The sequence below is a fragment of the Lithobates pipiens genome, unplaced genomic scaffold, assembly GCF_037356315.1.
Source record: "Lithobates pipiens isolate NorthernLeopardFrog02 unplaced genomic scaffold, aLitPip1_a1.2 Scaffold_25, whole genome shotgun sequence".
NCBI classification, from domain to species: Eukaryota; Metazoa; Chordata; class Amphibia; order Anura; family Ranidae; genus Lithobates; species Lithobates pipiens.
The window spans coordinates 126922785-126942245 of NW_027507787.1; the positions used below are offsets into that span (position 1 = coordinate 126922785).

Below are 19461 nucleotides of genomic sequence, written 5' to 3' on the forward strand. Positions count from 1 at the left end.
AAAGATTAGCCATTGGAATGCATAAGGCCTTTTTGGCTTTTTCAGAGCCTCCTATGTCAGGATACGATCAGGGATTCATTTGTGAGAACCAGCCAAATTACGCATCAGAGAACAAATAGCTCTGGCTTAACAGAACAGCCATCCCCGAGTTTGGTATTTTGGGATTATTTTTGCATTCCTGAACAGTGTAGAACTTTTTTTTTTTTTAAGTTGGGCTCTAATCTGATATAAAGAACACACACTTGCACTGCTCTATCTTATTTGAAGTAAATCAATTAATGAATGTCATTAAATGTATTTTCTAAATTAAGGCTGTATATAAGAATTTGATTTGGTATCTTGTAGTCCGCTCCACAGCAGAATTAAGACTTGGCAAATAGGAGACAAAGAAGGCAAAGTGACAATGAGGTGAGCTCATTAGTGTGTTGCTTCTCCTTTCCTTGTCCACCAACATGGAGAGAAGACCCTTTAATACTACTTGAAGCAAAAACTAAAGTCAGGGATACTCACCCATTCTCCAACGTTTCGACGCCTGCGAGGTCCCTTGCCACCATCTTCTCCTGACCTCTTCTGGGTGGCCTTCTTGATTGGCTGGTTTGGGATGATGTCACTCCTGTGCATGCACAGGAGTACAGTCATCCTGGCACACAGGCACAGTGCCAGAATGTATACTGAGCTGCACATGGACAGCGCAGGCATGGAAAGGTCTGAGAAACCTGATGCAAAAGCTTAATAGAAGGATCAAGCTGCCATTGTCCGAATAGCAATTTCTAATCTGTTTGTACGTTTACAGAAGTTTCCACTACAGAGTTCCACTACGGAGTGCTGGGGCCTCGCCTCATGATGTGACAATACTGATTGCTAGACGCCAGGTGAGTCTAGCAGCCAGTGCAGTGGGCAGCAGAGAGGCCAGCAAAAGGTGCAATAAGAGAGTCTAGAGAGTTGAGGCTGCACCGCTGCTGCTGAATGTAACAGTAAGTAACTGCCACAGCTTTGGTGCCCCCCACTTTCTGGTAGCTGTAGCTGCAGTGGTGTAGCGTGGGTTGTCAGTGCCCAGGGCAAGGCTAATAATTTGGGCCCCCCTAACCTGCCGACTTTTATCACTCCCTGAGTGCCTTCCCTTCCTACAATAGTACTGACCAGCCTGATTCCTACACTGACCAATACACTAACCTACCCGATTCCTATACTGGCTACTACACTGACCTACCTGTCCACTACACTACCTGATTCCTACACTGTCCAATACACAGACCTACCTAATTCCAACACTGACCACTGCACATTACACTGCCCTACCTACAGTATTCCTATACTGACCACTACACAGCGCGACTCTCTCTGGCTGCTCCCTCACTCCAGACTGTGTCCACTCTCCCCAGGGCCAGTAACACCACTCGACTCTCAGAGGAACTGGAGTTTCACTTGTTTTTTTAGTCTTCCATCGGTCCATGAGGAGAGGAGGAGGTGAAGACAGCGGCGGCTCACAGCGAGGTGGAGTCAGGACTCAAGGAGCAGCCGCAATCGTGGATAGGCCAGCCCCGCTGCCGCACATGACCCCATTTCCCCAATCACAGGGCGCCGGCCGCCATGTTCCAGTGCAGGAGACTAAAGAAATAAAGTTCAGGAGGATAGTGCTGGGAGTGACACTGTTGCAGGATTTCGCACCCCCATAAATGTTGCGCCCCGGCCCCCTCCACCTTGCTCCAGTGGGGGGGGGGGGGCACTAGCCCTCCCATGTGGGTGCCCATACCTGCCTGCTCAGTTTTAAAACAAAAAAGACTTTAGTCCCACTTTAACGACACCTTATGCTCAATTCAGAAAGCTTTAGCACAGGGGTTGGCAACCCCCGGCACTGGTGCCGCATGTGGCGCACAAAGCCTCTTTTGCTGGCACTCGACTCCCTCCCCATCAGCAAAGCAGCACAGGGGGGAGGAGCAGGAGGGAGGAGGACTGACATTGGTCACTGCTAAAGCCAATCACAGTCCTGCTAGCCCCACCCACCATCTGGAGGAAAATGACTCGCTTGTTTGTTACCACCAATCTCAGAAAGAAGGAATTTCACTGTGATTGAGAAAACAGTTTGTGGAATTACCGTTGAGCTTCTGGGAACTTTGTTGACAATATTCCTGAACCTTTGAATCACTACTGAACCCTTGCACTCTGTGTCCCTTTGAGCCACAGTCAGTATTCAGTGCAATTAAAATCACACCCAACTTTTGCTGCACCACACCTTTTCTTAGCTGTGGGGACCCAACTTATAATCCTGCACACAGGCCCATTGCTTTCAGAAAATGCCCCTGACCTTAGCTCATCATTGCGCATCCATTCCAGATGTGGATCAGCAGGATTAGTGTGCCAGGACAGGAATATGTCTCATTTCTGCTTCCTTTCACCACTCTGCATATCACGCAAATAATAGATGAGAAGAAGGTACCAGCAGTGGAGCATATGAGCAGGAGGGGTTTAGAGGTGGGGCAAGATGTGCAGGGAGGTACAGTGGTGGAAGAGATGAGAAGGGGGTTCAGCAGAGGGACAGAAAAGCAGGGAGGTATAGTGATGGGGCAGATGAGCAGGTTACAGTGGTGAGACAAATGAGAGAAGGGGGTTCATTGATGGGACTGAAAAGCAGAGGGGTAGAGCAGTGGGGCAGATGTGAAAAGGAGGCGTATTGGTGGGACAGATGAGCAGGGGATTACAGTGGTGGGGCAGGAGAGCAGGGGGAACAGAGGTGGGGCAGAAGAGCAGGGGGGTACAAAGGTGAGACGGATGTGCAGGAGGTACATTGGTGGGGCAGATGAGAAAGCGGGTTACAGTGGTGAGCAGATGAGTTCAGTGTTAGGACAGGTGAGAAGCCAATTTAGTAGAGAAATAGAAGAGCAGTGGTGTGGCAAATGAGAAAAGGGGTACATCGATAGGGCAGATGAGCAGGGGGGTTACAGTGGTGGGGCAGATGTACAGGAGGTACAGTGGTAGGAGGCATGAGAAGGGAGTTCAGAGGTGGTACAGAAAAGCAGGGGGGGGGGTACAGTGATGGGCCAGATGAGAAGGGGCTTACAGTGGTGGGAAAGATGAGCGAGGGGGGGGGGTTCAATGTTGGGGCGGATGAGAAAGGGGTTTGTTGGTGGGACAGAAAAGCAGTGGGGGGGGGGGGGGGGTAACGCGGTGGGGCAGATGTGAAAGGAGGTGCATTGGTGGGACAGATGAGCAGGGGTTACAGCGGTGGGGCAGATATGCAGAGGAGAAAAGAGGTACATCAGTGGAACACATGAGTGGGGGGGTTTCAGTGGTGGGGCAAATGTGCAGGTTACAGTGATCTGAGGTGTGAAGGTGCATGAATTGGGGCTCATCTGAATTGTGGAGTTGCAGGAATGGGGGCTGATCTGAGGCATGAGAGTGCAGGATGTTAATTTCTCACCATTACTCAAGTAGTTTACAGCATGTACTTTATAAAAAATCCTTTTCGTGATAGAGAGTGTGAAGTTGACATTTTTTGGTTATAAAATTGGCATGCTCAGTTTCTTTGAAAACATTTTATCGACACACTGTGCTCAAAAGATTACCTACTCCTGCTTGCGGATATCAACAGCAACATACTAACAAAACATAGCCATTGTGATCATATTCGGTTGTAGCCCTACACATACAGGGACTGCTGGTGACTGGCTCCCCTATTCCTGCACAGCCAGGCAACACGCATTTTCCACTGGACACAAGAAATCAGTTCCTGGGCTTGTTTTTGTTGTTTTTATGAGGGATAACAACTTGGATGGGGTAGAGGGGTTATGGGATGCACAACTTCCTTCCTCTGTAAAGAGAAAAGATTGTGGCCTGTTTACCTTCCTGGACACAATCAGTCTTTAACCATTAGTAGCAAAAATCCCTTGTGGGCTTGGAGCTCTTCATCCCCTTTTGAAAATAGCACAAAATATTGCAAAACTGCATGCAGGAGTATCTGCTCTCCTCTGCAGAACTGCTCCCAGCTCCACTACATGCCGGTACTACCAGCCCTCTTAGCTGCTTGTCTACCAGCCCACCTGGCTGCTCTGAAAATCTCCCAGGACAAGGGATAAAAGGTTTAAACACAGCGATGTCCTTTGAAAGCATGTGGCAGTCTCTCTCCTAGTGAATCCAAGGGTGTGCTGATGTACTCACTCTGTCCGCCTTGCTCCCTGCTGCTCTAAGGCAAAATTCCTTCTCAAACCAAACACTGAAAGGATTATTTTCAGCCACCCCGAGCCCAACCTGGAGGCAAGGCACCTCCCCTCAAGTATGCAGATATGAACCTCCTGGCCTCCACCCACTAACTTCCAGAAGCTTCTAGATCCAGGGAGAGTTACCAAAGACCTGCATCGGTAGAGCCATCCAGCCTGACCAAAAGTAACCTGACCTAATCACAGACTCGCATAACTTACCATGAGCCATAAACCTAAAATTTACTTACACTAAACACTAGTAGCATGCTAGAGGGTCAGTTATGTCAACCAGCATACCCAGAGGGTGTACAATCAGCAGCTGGCAGGGGAGATGTCATTTGCAAGGGTAGTGTGACGGGAGAAGATTGTCATAGCATGGGTTGTCAGTGATGTTAAATTTACATCACTGGACGATGTAATTGATGTTGGATTTACAACATATCTGGGGACAATGGCTAATTTATATATATATTGTAACCTGGGGGACAGGTAGCAGGTATAAAGCTCCCTGGGATGAGCAATTTCTCAGGCACAGATACCAAATCCAGAGATGAAGTGTCAAACAGTGCTGTGTTTATTTGTGTTATATACAATTCCAAATACAGGTGCTGTACAGTGTTCCAGAAAAAAAAATAAAGGGCAAAATAGTAAAACACAAATCCTAGCCGTGTCACGGCTCTAACTATACAATCTGAAGGCCCTCACTACCAGGCTGAACAAGCCTAACGCTTGTCAGTCTCTACAAAAACTGCTTAACAGGTTTTACCAACCTTACTCTCTTCACAGACCAACTTTGTGTGTACATCCCAGGCAGAGAGCAAAGGCTGTCTGCTCAGGTGAGCTTAAAATAGCCTGGGGAAGAGGACCAAGACCCGAACTGGATCATGGATCACAGATTTCTAAATGTGTATGAGAGGAGCCTGGGAGAGGTATAAACCTCGAACAGGACTTTTCCTGGCTCTCTCTGGGACGCTCTGCTACAATATATATAAATTATATATATATATATATATATATATATATATATATATATATATATATATATATATATATATATATATATATATATATTGTGGCAGCACGCAGGTAAAATCACCTGGTTGTATCCAGGATGGGAAATATGTGTGCCCTAGATTCAGGCTTTACGCAGACTTGTACAATTAGAGGGGAAGAGTTAATGAGCCCAGCTGAAGTAAGTGGGCTCATTAAGACCTCTACAAAAAACCCCAGCATGCTTAGGGAGATGCTCCATCCTGGAACCAGTTTTTGTGTTGTATAGACTGGGGAGTGTGACACTTGTTCTGTGCGGTGAGTTAACGCCTGTGTGGCAAACCTCTACAACAGAGACAGGGACTGGTGCTGCACAAGGCTGCACTCAGTTGTTAGATAGGGAATCTAAGTGTGTAATTAGAGGTCAAGCTGACCAAGGATTTATTTTCATGTTTTATTTTTGTTTGGCTGTTATATGTTTCACTGCATGTAGCATAAATAAACCGCATCTTTTGTTTTTTTGCACCTACAACGCTGTCTGCTGTGCCTGATTTTGTGTTGTGAACCCATCCAGGGGGTCACACACACCCGCTGCCGAGCTAACCCCTCACAGTTGGTGGAGAATTTTGGCAGTTTTTTTTTTTATTTTTTTTTAAGGCCAGCATGGAGGAGATACTGAGACAGCTGGCTCTAACAAATGCGGGTTTACAAAGAAGCCTTGCAGCTCAACAGCAGAAAGCTCACCTGCAGAGTTTGGAAGCTCAGCAACAAGCCCAGCAGCAGACAAATGCAAATCAGCAGCAGACAAATGCAACTTTGCAGCAGAGTCTGGAAGCTCAGCAATAAGCCCAGCAGCGATCTGAAGCCCGCTTCATAGACCTGTTGCAGAAGCAAGAGCAGAGTTTTCAACAGCAAATAGAGACATTGATACAGCAACGTCCGCAGACCAATGAAGCAAGTGGTTACAATAATACCGCATCCTTTGGTGTGAGCCGTTTACTGACAAAAATGACTGGAGAGGATGACCCGGAGGTGTTTTTGACCACATTTGAAAGGACTGCTGAAAGGGAAAAGTGGCCTAAGGAGCAATGGGCTGGACTGGTGGCCCCTCTGTTAACTGGGGAATCGCAGAAAGCTTATTATGACCTAGAGCCTGACCACGCAAAAGACTATGTGGTACTGAAAACAGAAATATTGGCACGGCTGGGTGTCACCCTGGCCGTCCGGGCTCAGCGTGTGCATAATTGGACTTTTCAGGTTGGAAAACCCCCCAGATCTCAAATGTATGATCTCATTCACCTGAGCAGGAAGTGGCTGCAGCCAGAGATTTTGACCGCACCAAACATTGTGGAACGTGTGGTTATGGATCGTTTCCTGAGAGCTCTTCCTACTGCCATCCAAAAATGGGTAAGCCATGGAGACCAAAAAAATGCAGATAAACTTGTGGATCTGGTTGAGAGGTACTTGGCTACAGAGAACTTGACCACCTCTTCCAGGGACTCACGGACTTTCCATCCTAAGACCAGATCATCCCCAGTGGCGGGTAAGATGACTCCAAGGGGTGAGGGTGGAGAGAGTGAGAGGATGGGAGTTCTACCTAAGGTCTGGCGGGAGCAGCCCGGGAAGCCCAGGCTGCAAGAGGCAGCGAAAAAGATTATTTGCTACCGCTGCCGGCAAGAGGGACATATTGCAGCCAATTGCCCAGTTGTGGATGAGCCTATGCAATGTGACTTTATAAGGGAGAGACGTCAGTCGCTGTTTGCGACAGTTGCATGCACTGCCATTCGGGGACCTGAGAAACATTTATGTAAAATGTGTATTAATGGTAGAAATGTTGATGTGTTGCTGGATTCAGGTAGCCTGGTAACATTGATAAAAGCTGAATTAGTTACTACAGAGGTCTCTGGGAAGAACAAGGTGGCTGTTATTTGTGTGCATGGGGACACCCGAGAGTATCCTGTAACTTCAGTGTTTTTTGAGACCCCCAAAGGTAACCTCTCTCATCAGGTGGGGTTAGTGTCTCACTTACCACATGATGCTATTGTGGGAAGGGATTTTCCAAAATTCTGGGAACTCTGGGATTGTCCTGAGCCCCCCACTGGTGCCCCTATAGACCAGGAAGATGACCAGAATTCCTCTGGGAGTGGTGAGGACTCTCCTGAATTTCCCTTGTCGGTATTGGCGGGGGAAACTCGACAAACTGGGGAGGAGCCAACATCCTCAGATGAAAACATGCCGTCTGTGGAGTTTTCAGATCTTGAGGTTCACAGGGAAAATTTTGCCACAGAACAGTTAAAAGATCCCACCCTAATAAAGGCACGGGAAAATGTGGTGAAAATAGATGGCGAGTTAGTGAACCCAGATAAGACTTGCACTTATCCGTACTTCACTATGGAAAGGGACCTGCTGTATCGAGTGGCTCAAAGGGCAGAAGAAACCATTGAGCAACTTGTGGTGCCCAAACCTTACAGGAAGTTGGTGTTAGAATTGGCGCATGGGCACATTCTGGGAGGTCATCTAGGGACCGAAAAAACCAGAGAGAGGGTACTGCAGAGATTCTATTGGCCTGGGCTCATGAAGGAAACAGAAAATGATTGTTCCTCCTGCCCTGTGTGTCAGAAGTCGGCACCTATGCCACATTTCCGTAACCCGCTGGTACCTCTTCCTATCATTGAGGTCCCCTTTGAGAGGATCGCAATGGATTTGGTAGGTCCGATAATGAAGTCTGCTAGGGGGCATCAGTACATTTTGGTTATATCGGACTATGCTACCCGTTATCCGGAAGCAATTCCTCTTCGAAATACCTCGGCCAAAACCATAGCCAAAGAGCTATCTCTTGTTTTTAGCCGTGTGGGTATTTGTAAGTAACTGCTTACGGACCAAGGTACACCCTTTATGTCCAGGGTTATGAAAGAACTATGCAAGTTGTACAAAGTGACACAATTGCGTACATCTGTGTATCACCCCCAAACAGATGGGTTGGTTGAAAGATTCAACAAAACCCTAAAACAAATGTTAAAGAAGGTGGTGGATAGAGATGGAAAGAATTGGGACTGTCTAATACCCTATCTGATGTTTGCCATTAGGGAGGTACCCCAATCCTCTACGGGTTTTTCACCCTTCGAGTTGCTCTATGGGAGACACCCAAGAGGGCTGCTGGATATCGCCAAGGAAACTTGGGAAAATGAGAGTTCTCCTCACAGGAGCGTGATTGAGCATGTCGCCCTGATGCAAGATAGAATTGCACAGGTAATGCCAATCGTAAAGGAACATTTGACCCAAGCGCAGTTAGCACAGCAGAGAGTGTACAACCGTGGGGCCAAGACCCGTACTTTTTCCCCGGGGGATAGGGTCTTGGTGCTAGTCCCTACGGTTGAAAGCAAATTTCTGGCCAAATGGCAAGGTCCATACGAAGTAATTGAAAAAATTAGTGAGGTGAACTACAGGGTTAGACAGCCAGGAAGGCGAAAGCCGGAGCAGATCTATCACGTCAATCTGCTGAAAGCCTGGAGGGATAGGGAATCCCTAGTCGCAGAGACTTTGTCACAAGCACAGCCTGATTGCTTAGTTCCTGAGGTTGGAATAGCAGACACCTTATCGAAAGCCCAACAACAGGAGGTTAAAGAGTTTGTACTTCGTAACAAAGAGATTTTCTCTGAGCTGCTGGGACAAACATCTGGCGTAGAGCATGACATTATCACCCCGCCAGGAGAAAGGGTAAAACTAAAACCTTATAGAATACCAGAGGCCCGACGGGAGGCAATACGTGGGGAAGTTCAAAGGATGCTGGAATTGGGTGTGATAGAGGAGTCCCAGAGTGACTGGTCCAGTCCTATCGTACTAGTGCCCAAACCTGATGGGAGCTGGCGGTTTTGTAACGATTTTCGACAATTGAATAAAGTTACAAAATTTGACACCTACCCCATGCCGCGTATAGATGAGTTGATTGACCGGCTGGGAACAGCCCGATATATGACAACTCTTGATCTCACCAAAGGGTATTGGCAAATTCCCCTGGCCGAGTCGGCCAAGGAGAAAACTGCGTTTGTAACCCCAGATGGGGAATTCCAATATAAGAGAATGCCGTTTGGGTTACAGAATGCACCGGCAACATTCCAGCGGAAAATGGATAAGATTCTGAGGCCCCATCAGAAATATGCTGCAGCTTACCTGGATGATGTGATTATCAATAGCACAGACTGGGTCTCACATTTGCCAAAAGTACAAGCAGTCCTAGACTCTATCCAGGAAGCTGGGTTTACGGCCAATCCAAAGAAGTGTACCATTGGACAGGAGGAGGCCAAATATCTTGGGTACACTATTGGGAGGGGGGTGATAAAACCCCAAGTCAATAAAGTCGAGGCCATACAGAGTTGGCCACGTCCCAACAGCAAGAAACAGGTACGAGCCTTTCTGGGAATCGCTGGCAATTATCGACGATTCATTCCCCATTTTGCTTCTCAGGCTGTGCCCCTCACCAACCTGACAAAATGGAAAGAGTCTGTTATGGTTAAATGGTCCCCAGAGGCTGAAGAAGCATTTCAGTCCTTAAAAACAGCCTTATGTAGCCAGCCAGTGTTGTACTCACCAGACTTCTCTAAGGACTTTTTGGTACAAACTGATGCATCAGACGTTGGGTTAGGAGCAGTGTTATCCCAGGTCTGGAACGGGGAAGAGCACCCAGTCATTTACCTCAGCAGGAAGTTGAAGTCCCATGAGGTAAATTACGCCACGATTGAGAAGGAATGTTTAGCAGTGAAGTGGGCTCTAGATTCCCTTCGGTACTATCTGCTAGGTAGGCACTTTGACCTGGTGACTGATCACGCTCCTTTAAAGTGGATGGCTCAAAACAAGGAGACCAATAGAAGGGTAAATAGGTGGTTCCTGGCCCTACAGGAATTTAACTTTACAGTTAAGCATCGCCCTGGTGTTAAAATGGGGAATGTGGATGCTTTGTCTCGGATACATGCGTGTCTGACTGCTGGTGTTACAACCCCAAGGTTGAAACAAGAGGGGAGGGTATGTGGCAGCACGCAGGTAAAATCACCTGGTTGTATCCAGGATGGGAAATATGTGTGCCCTAGATTCAGGTTTTACGCAGACTTGTACAATTAGAGGGGAAGAGTTAATGAGCCCAGCTGAAGTAAGTGGGCTCATTAAGACCTCTACAAAAAACCCCAGCATGCTTAGGGAGATGCTCCATCCTGGAACCAGTTTTGTGTTGTATAGACTGGGGAGTGTGACACTTGTTCTGTGCGGTGAGTTAACGCCTGTGTGGCAAACCTCTACAACAGAGACAGGGACTGGTGCTGCACAAGGCTGCACTCAGTTGTTAGATAGGGAATCTAAGTGTGTAATTAGAGGTCAAGCTGACCAAGGATTTATTTTCATGTTTTATTTTTGTTTGGCTGTTATATGTTTCACTGCATATAGCATAAATAAACCGCATCTTTTGTTTTTTTGCACCTACAACGCTGTCTGCTGTGCCTGATTTTGTGTTGTGAACCCATCCAGGGGGTCACACACACCCGCTGCCAAGCTAACCCCTCACAATATATATATATATATATATATATATATATATATATATATATATATATATATATATTTTTTTAAATAAAGGACTTTTTCTTCATGGCTATTTACCTTTTTTGTGAATGAGCAACAATGGGCACTGTGAAAAATAAGGGTCTAGCATGGATTTTGATCGGGGCCCCAAGCCATTTTTTTCCCCCGGATACTTATGGTTATCCATAGAATCGTTTTCAGAACCTTTTTTTAGGGATAACGGTTTGGTATGGCTATCAAAGGGGGGCTCAAAAGGAGTTTTTTTTGCCTGCGATCCTCCTCAAAACACATAACTATACCAAACCACTATCAAGAAAATATTTTTTTAAAATGTGACCCCATTACATTTTTTTTTATGTGGGGTCCCCCTCAAACTCTGTATTAATGTCAGTACATTACGTACCCTCTCCCAGAATGCACAGCAAGATAACACTCCCACTGGGCTTGTTCCGAGAAAGAATGGCACTCAATACGCCTAGCTAAACTGCTTTCTCACACTTGCCAGTGGTGACAGTGACACCTGTGGACAAGCAGAACCCAGTGCAATCCTGCTAGACTAGCACTGAAACCATAATTTGATATAATTAACCCTAAAACCCAACTGTGGCTTTAGGAATTTATATATATATATATATATATATATATATATATATATATAAAGATATTCCCTGGGTCAACTTTACCTATATATGTTATTATCCAGTTATATTATGTACTTTTAGGAAAGAATTCAGGCCTTCATTAAAGCAACATATTGAGCTGCACAGAACCAGCTCTTAAAGGAAGTCTATTCACAGCTCTCATGCCACGTAAACACGACCAGACTTTTTGACGGACTAGGTACGACGGTCTTCCCGACTGACTTTCCGAACGAATGCACTTGGCTACACACAAGCCCACCAAAGTACGATGGATTTGAACTTGATGACGTACGACTGGACTAGAATAAGGAAGTTCATAGCCAATAGCTGCCCTAGCGTCGGTTTTCGTCCGTCGGTCTAGCATACAGACAAACTGATTTTTCGTCTGGAGTCGAGTCCGTCGGAAAAATTTGAAACATGTTTTATTTTTAGGTATGTCTGACTTTTGGGATAAAAAAGCCCGCTGGAGCCCATACACGATCATAATATCCGACGGATTCATTCCGTCGGACATAGTCCGTCAAAGTCCGGTCGTGTGTACGTTGCATAAGACTGCATTCACACCTTAGCGTTTTGTTTGCCACGAGTCTGCCCACGATTTCAAAGCCCTGAGGCGTGAATGACAAATCGCAGGACACACATTTTGTGTTTACAATTTTACAATTTGCGGTGCGGCTCTGCCACATTGTAGATTAACTTTTTGGGGGCGACAAGCTTCAAGTGATGTGGGTTGCTGCTATTGCAATGTGCTCTACCATGCAACAATTGTGGCAGAACCGCACTACGATTTTAGGTGCAGTTAAATAAATGGCATCTCAAATGTGCGTTCTGCGATTTGCCATTCACCCCTCGGCACTTTGAAATTGTGGGTAGAATCACAGCAAATCTGCCCACGATTCAAAACGCAGAGGTGTGAATGCAGTTTTACTGTGAAGAAACCTTTCCGTAGATGCAATGAAAAAGGTGTGTAGTGTCACGGAACAGCACTCTTACAGGAGGAATCTGTATTGAAAATACTGCACACTAGTAGTTAGAAACACCTCTCTTTCGACCACGGACTCTCCCCTGATGCCCATTCTTGGAAACCCGCAATTCCTCCCAGCCCTAAGCCCCTGTACACACGGTCGGAGATATCGACAACCAAATCCGTCGGATTTTGTCCGAACCTGTTGCATACACGCGGTCGGACAAAGTTGTCGAAAAATCCGATCTTTCAGAACGTGATGACGTAATTTCGTTACGATGGGACTACATTCAGGCTAGTAGCCAATAGCTTTGATGTAGGAATTTGATCTGAGCATGCGTGGCACTTGGTCCGATCAAAATTCTCTACACATGATCGGAGTATGTCCGATTGGACCAGTTGGTCGGAAAATATTTCCAACAAGTTGGAAAATTGGGTCCGACGGATATTCCAACGGATTATCCGACGACATGGTCCGATAGGACACATTCCGACGGATTCTCCGACCGTGTGTACAAGGGCTGAGAGACAGTCAATTCTCCACCATGTAACAAAATAACTGTTTTAGAGCATCATACTTTCTACAGGCAGAAAACTGGCCTTCCATCTCGGCGTTAATGGAGCCCTTGGGCTCCTTTTGATTGCCATTTTGGAATGCCCTGCAGCTTCATCACTTCCTCCATTCTCTAAAGACCCCAGGAAGATATGGTCGGCAACTCTCCACATTTGAAGAGTACTGCTCAGACACTGGACCTCTGATGCAAGTACTCTTGAAAACTGAGTAGCTACTGATAGCCCCCCGGATCAATTGCACCTACCTTGGATGGAGAAATGGGAGAAAGAGATGAACCATAAGTTTACGACAAATCAAAGACAAAATATGATTAGGATTTCCTTGAAGTCATCTATCTGCACCAAAATTCAAGAAACAAATAACAAAATACTGACAAGATGGTACTACACCCCGCAGATGCTACATAAATTTTACCCTGAGGTGCCTGACCGCTGCTGGAGATGCCAGGAGGAGGAAGGCACATTTTTTGGTCTTGCCCAAAGTTAACACCATATTGGCCGGAAGTACGGAACATTACTCAAAAATTCACTGACTACAAGATACCCGATTCCTACTGCACATTTTGACCATTCCAGCTAAAAAATATAAGAAATCAATTCTACGACATTTAATAAACTCTGCTAAGGCATGTATCCCTCTTAAATGAAAAAAACGCTTCACCACCAACAGTAGGCTGCTGGCTACTAAAAGTGGAGGAGATCAACAAATTGGAAGATCTCACACTTTCAGCACAAAACAAACATGACAAATACTCTGATTTGTGGAGACTAGGGATGAGCCGAACACCCCCCGGTTCGGTTCGCACCAGAACTTTCGTACGGACCGCAAATTCATGGGAACTTTAGAACCCCATTGAAGTCTATGGGACTCGAATGTTTGAAATAAAAAGTGCTAATTTTAATGGCTAATATGCAAGATGTTGTCCTAAAAAGGGTTTGGGGACCTGGCTCCTGCCCCATGGGACATGGGTCAATGCCTAAAATGTTTTTAAAAATGGCTGTTTTTTGGGAGCACTGATTTTAATGACGATGAAAGTGAAAAAAAAAAGTGAAATATTCCTTTAAATATTGTGCCTGGGGGTGTCTCTAGTATGCCTGTGAAGTGCCACGTGTTTCCATGTTTAGAACAGTCCCTGCACAAAATGACATCTAACGGAAAAAAAGTCATTTAAAACTGCTTGCGGTTTTAATGTAATATCTGGTTCCGGCAATATGGATGAAAATCATTGAGAAAATGCCATGGGTAGCCCCCCCTGCCCATTACCAGCCCCTTTGGGTCTTGTACAAATATTAAGGGGAACCCCTTACCCATATTAAAAAAAGGAAAGGTGTGGTGCCCCCAGGCCCTATATACTCAGAACAGCAGTATACAGGCGGTGCAAACAAGACAGAGACTGTGTAGGTTTGTTGTGTTAAGTAGAATTTGTTTGTAATTTTCAACTGGTACATTTTTAAAGTGTAGCTCCAGTCAAAAAATCTATTTTTAAGCTTTTTGGAAAACATAGGGAAGGGTTATCACCCCTGTATAATTTGTTTTGCCGTCCGTCTTTTTTCATCTCACTTCCTCTTGTCTCCATCCGTTTGCAAGTAGGAGACGTTTGTAAGTTGGATGCTTGAAAGTAGGGGTCTGCCCTATATGCTCTGCAGAAATGGCGGAACAAGGTGTTGGTGTTGCCACAACATTGTAAGCCCTCAAAGTGACTCTTGGTGGGCACTGGAGCGCCCTGCTGTGAACGATTATATCAAGAATTGTAATTACATGCCATTGCTGAACAGTGGTAGAAAAATTGGGCCTTTGGTGGTTGTGGTGCTGGTGCCAAAACACTATAAGTCCTCACAGTTACTCTCGGTGGGCACAGGAATGGGCCCTGCTGTGAAATATTATATCAAGAATTGTAATTACATGCCCCTGTTAAACAGGGGCTGAAAAATTGGGCCTTAGGCACTGGTGCTGGTGCCACGACACTGCAACCTCTCCCATATACTCTAGTTGTAGTGCAGGAATGAGCCCTGCTACAAAGCATTGCATCAAAAATTGTAATTACATGCCCCTGTTAAACAGAGGCTGAAAAATTGGGCCTTAGGCACTGGTGCTGGTGCCACGACACTGCAACCTCTCCCATATACTCTAGTTGTAGTGCAGGAATGAGCCCTGCTGCAAAGCATTGCATCAAATATTTTAATTAAACGCCCCTGTTAAACAGGGGCTGAAAAATTGGGCCTTAGGCGCTGGTGTCACAACACTGCAACCCCTCACAGATACTCTAGTTGGAGTGCAGGAATGAGCCCTGCTGTAAAGCATTGCATCAAAAATTGTATTACATGCCCCTGTTAAACAGGGGCTGAAAAATTGGACCTTAGCCACTGGTGGCGGCGCCCAGAACCAAAAATGTTCTTCCACGCTATCAGCAGGATCATTGAGGAGGAAGAGGATAGTAAGTCAACATAAAAGGATAGTCCCTCAGCATCAGCATAGGCAGTCTTGAAGGGATGTGACATTTAAAAAAAAAAATTTGGTTACATCAGCTTCAGCTTGAGAAAAAACCGAGCTCCCCTGAGCCTGTCCTGGTGCCGTAGTCGCACAGGTACTCATTGATGGCCCTCTGCTGCGTGTGCAGCCGCTGCAGCATTGCCAACGTTGAGTTCCACCTGGTGGGCATGTCACATATAAGGTGGTTCTTGGGCAGGTTTAACTCCTTTTGGAGCTCAGCCAGCCGAGCACAGGCATTAAATGATCGGCGGAAATGCATACAGACTTTCCTGGCCTGCTTCAGGACATCCTGTAAGCCCGGGTACCTGCCCAAGAACAGCTGCACCACCAGGTTAAGGACGTGAGCCACACAGGGCACATGGGTCAGTTGTCCCTGTCGGAGGGCGGAGAGGAGTTTGGTGCCATTGTCGCAAACCACCAATCCTGGCTTAAGCTGGTGTGGCGTCAACCACCTCTTGGCCTGCCCCTGCAGAGCTGACAAAATATCTGCCCCCAGTGTGGCTCCTGTCCCCCAAACAAACCAGCGCAAGCACGGCATGGCATTGTTTTGCCTGCATACTTGCGTAGCCCCTTGAACGCCTACGGAGCACCGCTGGTTCCGAGGACAGAACACTGGCAGAGGCCATGGAGGAAGAAGAAGAGGAGGGGGTGGAGGAGAGAGGTTTGTCACAACCAGTAGTAGCATTTTGGAGGCGTGGTGGCGGAACAACCTCCAACACTACTGCATCTTGTCCTGCATCCTTCCCAGCTGCCAGAAGAGTGACGCAATGGGCCAGCGGCTTCTGTCCATTCCAAACTGAGCAGAGTAACACACAGTTTACTCTGCTCAGTTTTCACAGGACAAAGGAGCGGTCTCGCTCACTGTGTCTAATTCAGAAAAGGCAGGGGCCAGTAAATGACCGATCCCTTCCGCTGCTCGCCATCCTGACAGATCCCCACAGTTGGCGGGAGAAGAGAGGAGGGAAGCTGATTGTGGGGGACGAGGGCGGAGGGGGGGGAGGACAGGGAGCTGGAGAAGAAGGGGGGGTGAAGGACACAGAGGGGAGCTGTAGAAGAACGGGGGGAAAGGACACGGAAGGGGGCTGGAGGAGGAGGATACAGGGAACAGTTGGGGATGATCGGTGGGAGGGACATCTGTGATAACCATTCTCCCTGTATAGCTTTTTACCCGACAGCTGCGGGAGGGAGAGAAGGAGAAGCCGCTGTCAGCTATACACGGAGATTGGTGTTAACAGCTGTCCCTCCTGCTGCACCGGTCATCCCTGGCTGTTAACCAGGGGACCATCCAGGATGGGCCCTGCAGCTGGGATATCAGGCAGCACTTGCGGGTGTGCTGGAGCTGTCCCCGAAATGTGGAAGGCTCCCACACCCCGCGGGAGAATTGGGATGTCTGTACAAGTGTGAAAGGGGCCTTAGCAACAAATTTCTGTTAACCACTTAAGGACCACCCACCTCATATATACTGTGGCAGGGCGGCCCTATTGCGAAAAAGGAGACACTGCAGACGAGCGCGCCTGCTGCACAACGGGGGAGCTGATGCTTGGGTTCAGCAGCCGCGATGTCTGCCAGCCACCCATGATCACTCCTCAGAAAGGCAGAACGGGGATTGGCCTATGTAAACAAAGCAGATCCCTATTCTGACAGGGGAGTACAGAGATCATCTGTTCCTAGTGATCAGGAACAGCGATCACTCTCTGTACTCCCAGTCAGTCCACTCCCCCCCAGTTACAAAGCACCTCCTTAGGACACACTTAACTCCTGCCAGTGTCATTTTTACAGTAATGAGTGCATATTTTTAGCTTTGATCACTGTAATAATGACACTGGTCCCAAAAAAAGTGTCAAGTGTCCAATCTGTCCACTGAAATGTTTCATTCCCACTAAAAATCACTGACCACCACCATTACCAGTAAAAAAAAAAAAAAAAAAAATGCCATAAATCTATCCCCTATTTTGTAGACGCTATAACTTTTGTGCAAACCAATCAATATACGCTTACTGTGATTTTGTTTTTTATAAAAAATATATAGAATACATATTGGCCTTAACTGATTAATACATTTTGTTTTTTATTGGATATATATTATAGCAAAAAGTAAAAAAAACAAAAAAAACAACTGCGGCTAACTATTTCCAAAAAGTGCCATCCGATGAGCAGAAGTTCCACTTTAGAGTGGAACTCCACTTTAAGGGGGTAAATTCTTCCGGGGTTGAAGTGGTTAATTAGTAAGGATGAGCTCCGGCATGTTCGCATACTCCACGTGCAGAGCCCGCCAGGAAGTCGGCGCAACGCTAATCACAGGCATTGAGACATTGCCCCGATGCGCGGCTGCAGAGATCAGGCAATGTCTCACTGCCCGTGATTAGCGCAGCGCTGCACCGACTTTCTGGCGGGCTCAGCACGTGGAGCATGCGAACACGCCAGAGCTCATCCATATTAATTAGTATCGCCTCACATTATCCCACCAGTTTCTGTATTTGGAGCTTTGTTTTTTGTTTTTTTTGTTTTCCAAGCTTTTTCTCTCATTGTCTAACCCCAGAAACATAAATAACATTTATAATGTGAATACTACCGTAGAAGCCAGGTTAAATATCTACAAAGCCCAGTACAATATGCGCATGCGCTATTGGCTCCGTCCTTGCTTGGAGGAGCGAGTCCCGAGAATTACAAGGGCGCTTGCTGTGCGCATGCGTGACGAGGACAACATGGCTACGCTGTGCAGGGGAATCATTCGGCTGTCATCTGTATTTCCGATCCGCCATGGGCTTTCTCGGGGCTACAGCGCTGGTATATTGCGGGGGTGGGAGAGAGATCTGTTTTGTGTTTGTATGCGGACAGCTGTGACAGTAGGCAGGATATAATATAGTGTGTTCTCCACATGGAGGATCAGGTGATTACAGACAGCAGTGTGTCCCTAAGAAGCCCCCTGTACTGTATGTCCATGTAGTGTAGCCATCAGAGGTATATGACAACACACAGCTGAATATAGCACAACACACAGAGGTTACCAGTAGTGGACACACACTCTTGTGTGTTAGAGGTTTTCTTTAATCTGATTGATGTGTGATTGAATTTGCAAACAATCGTATAGCCATAAGTTTCTTTCTGACTTGATTTCAATTGTCTTAATCTGCGCGCCATGACCATGTGTTTACCAGTAAGGATGAGCTCAGGCGTGTTCACAACTAGCACATGCAGAGACTGCCAGTACGTCGACACCGCACAGCGCTAATCACAGGCAGTGAGACATTCCCCCGAAGCGCGGCTGCAGAGATCGGGGAATGTCTCACCGCCTGTGATTAGCGCTGTGCAGTGTCGATGTCCTGGCGGGCTCTGCACGTGCCAATTGCGAACACACCTGAGCTCATCCTTATTTACCAGCACAGGGGGTGCATGACCTCAAACTAACTGGAGGAAAGTTCAAAACTAATTGTAGAAAGTATTTTACTGAAAGAGTAGTTGATGCTTGGAATAAATTACCAGCAGAGGTAGTAAGACAGTCAACAGTAAATGTGATTGTAAACGCATAAGGTTTTTTTTTTTTTTAATCTTAAAGTGATTGTAAAGTCCCTCAGATATATGTATGTGTGTGTGTGTATATATATATATATATATATATATATATATCTCTCAAAGTCCTATTTACCTCATCTGTGCAGTGGATTTGCGCAAAGCAGCCGGATCCTCCTGTTCTCGGGTCCCTCTTCTGTGCTCCTGGCCCCTCCCTCCTGTCGAGTGCCCCCCCCCCTACAGCAAGCAGCTTGCTATGGGGGCAGCCGAGCTTCAGCTCCGTGTCTGAATTGACACAGTCTGCCGTTCTCTCTGGATGGACATTGCTGGACCTAGATGGTGCTCAGGCAAGTATGGGGGGGAGCTGCTGCACACTTATCTTAATGCATAGAAAAAACCTTCTGCCTTTATAACCCCTTTAATGCAGATAAAGATAAAAAGCCTTCTGTGTTAAAAAGTGACAGCATCGGCAAGTGAAGGAGCCTCTCTGTACAGACTGCCCCCTCACTGAGTATACTGCTCTTCTCC

The 19461-nt window shown here is 46.6% G+C and overlaps 1 protein-coding gene across 1 annotated transcript in view; it reads left to right on the forward strand.

Moving 5' to 3' along the window:
* The first annotated feature begins 18066 nt into the window (after positions 1 to 18066).
* The window catches only part of ECHS1 (enoyl-CoA hydratase, short chain 1), a 70090-nt gene continuing 68695 nt past the window's right edge, over positions 18067 to 19461 (forward strand). The window contains exon 1 of the mRNA XM_077454847.1: positions 18067 to 18210. Coding sequence (XP_077310973.1) covers positions 18111 to 18210 — 100 coding nt within the window. The 5' untranslated portion in view covers positions 18067 to 18110. The remainder of the gene's footprint in view (positions 18211 to 19461) is intronic.